The 7356-nt window shown below is 46.8% G+C and overlaps 1 protein-coding gene across 3 annotated transcripts; it reads right to left on the reverse strand.

Moving 5' to 3' along the window:
• Positions 1–1397: 1397 nt before the first annotated feature.
• LOC116378403 (uncharacterized) lies at positions 1398–7339 on the reverse strand. 3 transcript variants are annotated; one of them, XM_031840276.1, is made up of 10 exons: positions 6794–7339; positions 6252–6604; positions 4609–4720; positions 3836–3864; positions 3395–3486; positions 3147–3258; positions 2908–3078; positions 2707–2777; positions 2442–2609; positions 1398–2337 (listed from the first exon to the last, which is right to left on the reverse strand). In XM_031840276.1, exons 2-10 carry the CDS (start codon positions 6345–6347, stop codon positions 2160–2162), a joined length of 1029 nt encoding a protein of 342 aa, XP_031696136.1. In that variant the 5' UTR covers positions 6348–6604; positions 6794–7339; the 3' UTR covers positions 1398–2159. The 3 variants fall into 3 exon arrangements, with proteins under 3 accessions (XP_031696136.1, XP_031696135.1, XP_031696137.1); XM_031840275.1 differs by having other exon boundaries at positions 6252–7339; XM_031840277.1 differs by lacking the exon at positions 1398–2337 and having other exon boundaries at positions 2519–2609; positions 2685–2777; positions 6252–7339.
• Between the last annotated feature and the right edge of the window lie 17 nt (positions 7340–7356).

The following is a 7356-nucleotide window of genomic DNA, read 5'->3' on the forward strand; positions in this document are numbered from 1 at the left end:
AGTGCCACAGACTGCCGCTGAGTGCCACAGAGTGCCACAGCGTGCCACAAGAAGGATCTCGCTGTCTCTCCAGAGGAGGATCCTCTATCAGGATGGACAGAGGTGTGATAGATGTCATGTGTACAGAATGAATAACATAACAGAGTTACAACACATTCAATGCATATGACATAAACGATTCATGTAATGAGAGTAGTAAGCAGAATAATGATGGAAAAATTCTGACTACTAATAATAATGATAGTAGCAGTGGGTGTCTGGCCGGACCAAGGCAGGAGGAAGGACCAGGGACCAGATATAACCACGATCCATGGAAACCTGTGATGAGAGAAAGCACAAAGACTCCAAAGTCCACTGCCGTCAAATTTGTTGGAATGGAAAAATACTTTTTATGGCCTTTGTGAAGCCCGGGTGATGCAACAGTGCAGACAGCTAACAGCTAGCGACCTGAGACAGCACCCAACTGTCACTCAAAGTGGCCGCGCCCACAATTAAGCTTAACTTTAAGACTTAATATAATTTCAACTGGTGTGCTATATCAAAAATTCTTCCCCCAAACAGGGGTAGATTAGCAATACAATAAACGTTTTTGGTAATGTTATGGAAACTGTCACGGCTCCGCTGTGACCTCAGCTTGTCTCCCCTCTGTTGTCTGTCTGTGTGTGTGTGTGTGTGTGTGTGTGGCTGGAGTGCGGCTGCAATCATCCGGCACCTGGGCTCATCTCCTCACCTGACAACAATTACACCATCATCACCTTCAGCTTAAATACCCCGGCTTCTTGCAGTCTCATCGCCAGATTGTTCCTTCAACTCAGGGGTAGCTACACCTTGGCCCCTTTTGAGTTAAATCGTCTCTTAGGGAAAGTTAGCCTTTTTTGACATTTTAACTAACTTGTGTTTTCCCTCTGCCTCAGCGAGTCCCGTGCCACGTCGCCGCCCAGACCCCGCCGCACACACCGCCTCGCTGCTCCACCTGCATGCTTCACCTGCATGCTCCTCCGGCTCCACAGACACGCAAAATAAAACCCTTTTTTTTTCACCTACTCTGCTGTCCCGGTGTCTGCGTTTGGGTCCAGGATAAACCGACCCAATCAGCGGACCCGAACTTCCTCCACCAAGCACTGGCCTCCCAGGGCACCCTGATCGGCCAGCATGAGACAGCTCTCCGGGAAGTAGGGGAGACTCTACGAGCCCTTTCCACCAGCGTGTCTCAACTCAGCGGCCACATGGATCAGGTTACGGCTCACCTCTCTGCCCCCGGCGTTTCCGCTGCTCCCACGGCAGATCCACCTGTGCCACCCCCAGCCCCCTCGGCTCCCCCCTTTCCAGCTCCGCGTGCCCGTGAGCCGTTCATTCCGAGGCCGGAGCGCTACGCCGGAGATCTGGGAGCCTGTGGGCGGTTCCTCCTGCAATGTTCCCTTGTATTCCAGCAGCAGCCAGCCACCTACGCCCCTGATAGGTCACGTATTGCCTTTATCACCAGTTTACTTACGGGCAAAGCTGCCCAGTGGGCCACCGCGTTATGGGAGAGGGAGTCCCCAATCTGTAATTTATACACTGTATTTGTAGCAGAAATGAGAGAGGTTTTTGACCATCCTGTTCAGGGTAGAGCAGCAGCCAGCAGACTCCTCTCCCTTCGTCAGGGCGCCGGAACAGTCGCAGAATATGCGGTGGATTTTAGAATCCTAGCTACAGAGAGTGGGTGGGAGGAGATTTCCTTGCAGAGTGTTTTTATCTACGGGTTAGCTGAGAATATCAGGGATGAGCTAGCGACAAGAGAGGAGACAGACAGCTTAGACTCCCTAATTTCCCTGTCTATCCGCCTAGATAATAGACGCCTGTCATTGGCAGCCCACTGCTCCCTATATACAGGGATGGGTCAAATGCAGAAACAAATTTTGTGTATGTGTATATGACAATAAAAATGGTTTCTGGTTTTCTTCTACTGCATTAGTAATAGTGTTATTCATGTTAATATGTTAGTAATAGTGTTCATGTTAATATGTTAGTAATAGTGTTCATGTTAATATGTTAGTAATAGTGTTATTCATGTTAATATGTTAGTAATAGTGTTATTCATGTTAATATGTTAGTAATAGTGTTATTCATGTTAGTAATAGTGTTATTCATGTTTATGTTAGTAATAGTGTTATTCATGTTTATGTTAGTAATAGTGTTAATGTATAAGTAAAAATGTAAATACTTTGAACACACAAACCTCCAAATATGATCCAGAAGCTGCAGGCGTAAGGAATAAAGATCTCAACGTAGAGGAACAGGAAACGCATCACGTCCCCGATGATATTTCCCAACATGACAATGAACGGACCCATCAACCTGCGCGCGCACACACACACGAGGGGATGAGAGGGTGAGAGTAAGAGAGGGTGAGAGTATGAGAGGGAGAGAGGGAGAGAGTGAGAAGGAGAGAGGGTGAGGACCTGAAGGCTCTGACGTGCTTCATCAGTCTCAGCCAGAGGAAGACGACAATGACGGAGAACAGACGCAGACTGGTGGTGCGAAGACGGATGGACGGACGAATCACGTCGGCCATGTGGACGAGGAAGGACGCCGTCAGAAGAGAGTAGACGAGCCAATCAAACACGTTCCTGAGAGAAAGATTCATAATCTCACTCTTCTCATGATTTCATATTTCTGTGATTAAACTGTCATTAAGCACTCACATAATGTGTGTGTGTGTGTTACCACAGGTCCTGGCTGTAACTTCCCCTTATCCTGTGAATCTGTTTGTTCTGATCCATAAGGTCAACCCTCTCCTGCACACACACACACACACACACACACACACACACACACACACACACACACACACACAGACACAATTATTATACCAGATGTTGGACCAAACTAAATGCTGAACTGTCCTTTTAAACCTGTCTTTTGTACCTGAGGCCACATGGGATGAGAGCAGCTCAGGTCGTCTTGGAGACGAAGCTCCGCCCACCGTCGCCAGAGGAGGAGCTTCCTCCTTGAACGCAGGATGTCCTGTATTTCCCTCAGCACCTCCTCCAGGGTCAACAGGAGGGCCAGGACAACGAGGAGGACACGCCACCAGTCCTGAGACAGAGAGACGGGTAAAGATACAGACAGGTGGGGAGACAGACAGGTGGAGACAGACAGGTCACCTGGGGGAGGACGTAGCGACGTGAGTCTCGGTACACAGAGATAGAAATGGCGACGGTTGTCCACAAGACGTTGAACAGGAAGTTGAGGATGAGAAGAAGCCACGCCCCAAACCTGGCAGCAGTACAGAGAGACAGGTAGGTAGAGACAGATGGACAGACAGACAGGTACAGAAAGAAAGACAGGTAGAGTACCTTGTACCTGAGAGCAATCACGTGAAATAAATCAAACCAATCACAGTGAAGTTTACCTCCCATACAGTTTCCATTTGACCTGGATCAGTTTGAGAAAGACTGGATTCATGATGAGGTCCAGTTTCCCATGATGCACCACCACCTCCAGCTGAGGAACAAGACAGATAGGTAAGACATTGTCCCTGTAAACTGTTACTGTAGACCAGGTAGACAACCATTGGGCCGCAGTAGCTTAACCAATGAGTATTAGAGTACCCTCTAATTTACTGTTTACTATTTACTGTATACAGTACACCGTTTACTGTTTCCTGTATACAGTACACTGTTTACTGTATACAGTACACTATTTACCATTTACTGTAAATTATTTACTGTACACTGTTCACTGATAGAAACATTATGACTGCTAGTAATAGCACTAGAAGTGGATATAGTAGAATAATAATGATAATAAAAGCAGTAATGTGATAATAATAATAATAAGTGATGAAACTCACTGGAGACGTCGGCTCACTGACGACTGATTCTACAAAACACAACAGACAGACAAGTCAGTGTGTGAGACAGCACGGTATCATGAGTAGTAGTAATAATAATAATAATACATTTTATTTGTATAGCGCTTTAAAAGGTACTCAAAGACACTTTATATGGTAAAACAGAAACAATAGAAGTAATTACAATAAAAACAAAATAGATAACATCATAAAAGTAAGGAACAACACGAAAAAACATTTTTGTCTGCAACACTACTATAGTAGTATTGTCCGGCACACTACTATAGTAGTATTGTCCGGCACACTACTATAGTAGTATTGTCCGGCACACTACTATAGTAGTATTGTCCAGCACACTACTATAGTAGTATTGTCCGGCACACTACTATAGTAGTATTGTCTGTAACACTACTATAGTAGTATTGTCTGGCACACTACTATAGTAGTATTGTCTGGCACACGACGATAGTAGTATTGTCTGTAACACTACTATAGTAGTATTGTCTGTAACACTACTATAGTATTATTGCAGTAGTATTGCAGCATTATAATTTGGTGGTTTCCAATTTGAAAACTGGTTTCAGTCCCTGCAGGTTTCAGTGGCAGTAGTACTGCAGTAAACCTGTGGTTGTAGTACAACAGCATTAGTACAATAGCAGTGTTACCTTGCTGGTGGGTCTCAAGTGAGTCTGGTTCCAGTCCCAGCAGGTTTCAGGTAGTAGTACTATAGTAAACCTGTGGTTGTACTACAACAGCAGTAGTAGCAGGGTTACCTTGCAGGTTGGTCTCAAGTGGGTGTGGTTCTGGTTCCAGCAGTTTCAGGTAGTAGTACTGCTGTCTGGTCATGTTGTCAGTCACATGGAACTGACTGAGCGCCAGCTGGGCCTGAACACAACATACAATTACATTCATCACAACTCTATTCTATTCTGCTCTATTTCCTTAAATTCTTAAACATTTTAATCCTGACTCTGGACCAATCACATTACATTACATTACATTACAGTCATTTAGCAGACACTTTTATCCAAAGCGACTTACAATTCAGATTCTATCACATTCAGAAACCGTAGGCACAGCTACGGGAGACATTTTGGGATTATGTGTCTTGCTCAAGGACACATCGACATGCGACTAGCGGAGCCGGAGCCGGGGATTAAATTCAAACAGGGAACCGCCAATCCTCTGATTGAAGGACAGCCCTGCTCTCCACTCAGCCACAGTCGCCTCAATCACAGCCCTGTTATCTGTCAGTAGGCGGGACATTGTTACCACTGGACTCATCCGGCCAATCAGAGCTGTTATACAGAGCTGTCCATCAGAGTCCATCCTGCCAGGGATATGGGTGAGCCTCCCTTTAGGTCCTCAGGCGCTGCCTCCTCTGCAGAGGACATGTTGGTCGGGTTTAGGAGTTCCTCAAAGTGCTCTTTCCACCGCTCGACGATGTCCTCCGTCCGGGTTAGCAGTTCCCCCCCCTGCTGAGAATAGCCTGGGGTAAGCCCTGCTTTCCCTTCCTGAGCCGTCAGATGGTTTGCCAGAACCTCCTTGAGGCCAACCGAAAGTCCTTCTCCATGGCCTCCCCGAACTCCTCCCATGCCCGAGTTTTAGCATTCGCGACCACCGCAGCTGCAGCCCTTCTGGCCTGCCGGTACCTGTCAGCTGCTTCAGGAGACCCCTGGGCCAACCAGGCCTTGAAGGTCTCCTTCTTCAGCTTGACGGCTTCCCTCACCTCCGGTGTCCACCACCGGGTTCTCGGGTTGCCGCCACGACAGGCACCGATGACCTTCCGGCCACAGCTCCTAGCGGCCGCGTCCACAATAGAGGCTTTGAACATGGTCCACTCGGATTCCATGTCCCCAACCTCCCTCGGGATGTGTGAGAAGTTCTTCCGGAGGTGGGAGTTAAAGACCTCCCGGACAGGGTCCTCCGCCAGATGCTCCCAGTTCACCCTCACTACACGTTTGGGTTTGCCGGGTCTTTCCAACCGGTTCCCCTGCCATCTGATCCAACTCACCACCAGGTGGTGATCAGTTGACAGCTCTGCTCCTCTCTTCACCCGAGTGTCCAAGACATACGGCCGCAGATCAAATGATACGATTACAAAGTCGATCATTGATCTCCGGCCTAAGGTGTTCTGGTACCAGGTACACTTATGAGCCACCTTATGTTCGAACATAGTGTTCGTTATGGCCAAACCGTGGCAAGCACAGAAGTCCAATAACGAAACACCATTCGGGTTCAGATCGGGCAAGCCGTTCCTCCCAATCACCCCCCGCCAGGTTTCTCCGTCATCGCCCACGTGAGCGTTGAAGTCCCCCAGGAGAACTATGGAGTCGGTAGGCGGCGCCCTTTCCAGGACCCCTCCCACCGACTCCAAGACCTGAACCTGAAGACAGAAAGAAACCTGAAGACTCACCTGGATTGTGTTGATGCTTTCTGTCATCTCCACCTCCAGTCCAGGATTCAGCAGACCTGTCAGACCTGTCAGACCAGCCTGGGGCCCCCTCTTCATCCTGGTTCTGTTGAGCTTCCGTCCACCAGGTCAGAAATCCAGACTTCCACACTGATGGACCTGCAGGGCTTTCTTAAACCTGCCAGAACTGTGAGGACTTGATGGACTTCCTGTACCCAGATAGACTTCCTGAAACCTGCCAGACTGGTCTCGATCCTGGATGAAGAACTAAAATAAGCTAGGAATTGTCTCTGGTCCTGGTCTTCACCGAGTGATCCTGAAGGACTGAGCTGATCTGGATCCGTCTGAATTCTGAGCTTCAGCGACACAAAACAAAACCATAAAGTCAGCTGACGGTGACGTTTATCAGGTTTATGGCTCTTCTTATCAGTGGGTGGAGGATCCAAGTCCAGGACTCAGGTTGAACAAAAGACTTCTTTCACAAAACAGAAAGAAACTGAATGACATCAAATGAAATTATAAACTTTTAAATTTATAAAACCAACCTCCTTTGGAATGACTGAGATGCATCATGACTCACGCTGGTCTAGTTCGGTTTTTGATCCTCCTGAGACCTCTTCAGACCTGATTGGTTTTACCTTGACATTCTTACTTAACCCTAATCTCACTCCTCTAACCTAAACCAACCCAAGTAACCAAGGCCACAAGAACTGAGCAATCAGAGGAAGAGTGGGGCTGTTCTTAGTCCAACAGGAAGTCATCATCACTGGTTCCTCCACAAAGATCCAATCAGATTCTTCCATTGTATTCTGAATTATTACATAAACTAATCTCTGTTAATATAAGTGGATAAGAAATTATCCCATCATGATGTTTGATTTTTTACATATAAATAGTTTTATTTCATATTTAGATCCAAAACTTTAAGCTGTGGCCCCAAAAAACGCTCCGACATGAATATTTGAGTAAATACATATTTTTAATTAAACAGACAGAGAATGTTAAACCTTTATATTTCTGGTATTAACACTGTTCTATGAGACGTTACACAACGAAAAGAAGAGTCGGTTTGATTCCCAGCTGTGTCCTACGTGGTATATACATATAT

Source organism: Anarrhichthys ocellatus, unplaced genomic scaffold (genome assembly GCF_004355925.1).
Source record: "Anarrhichthys ocellatus isolate YVR2014 unplaced genomic scaffold, GSC_Weel_1.0 scaffold2534, whole genome shotgun sequence".
Lineage (NCBI taxonomy): Eukaryota > Metazoa > Chordata > Actinopteri > Perciformes > Anarhichadidae > Anarrhichthys > Anarrhichthys ocellatus.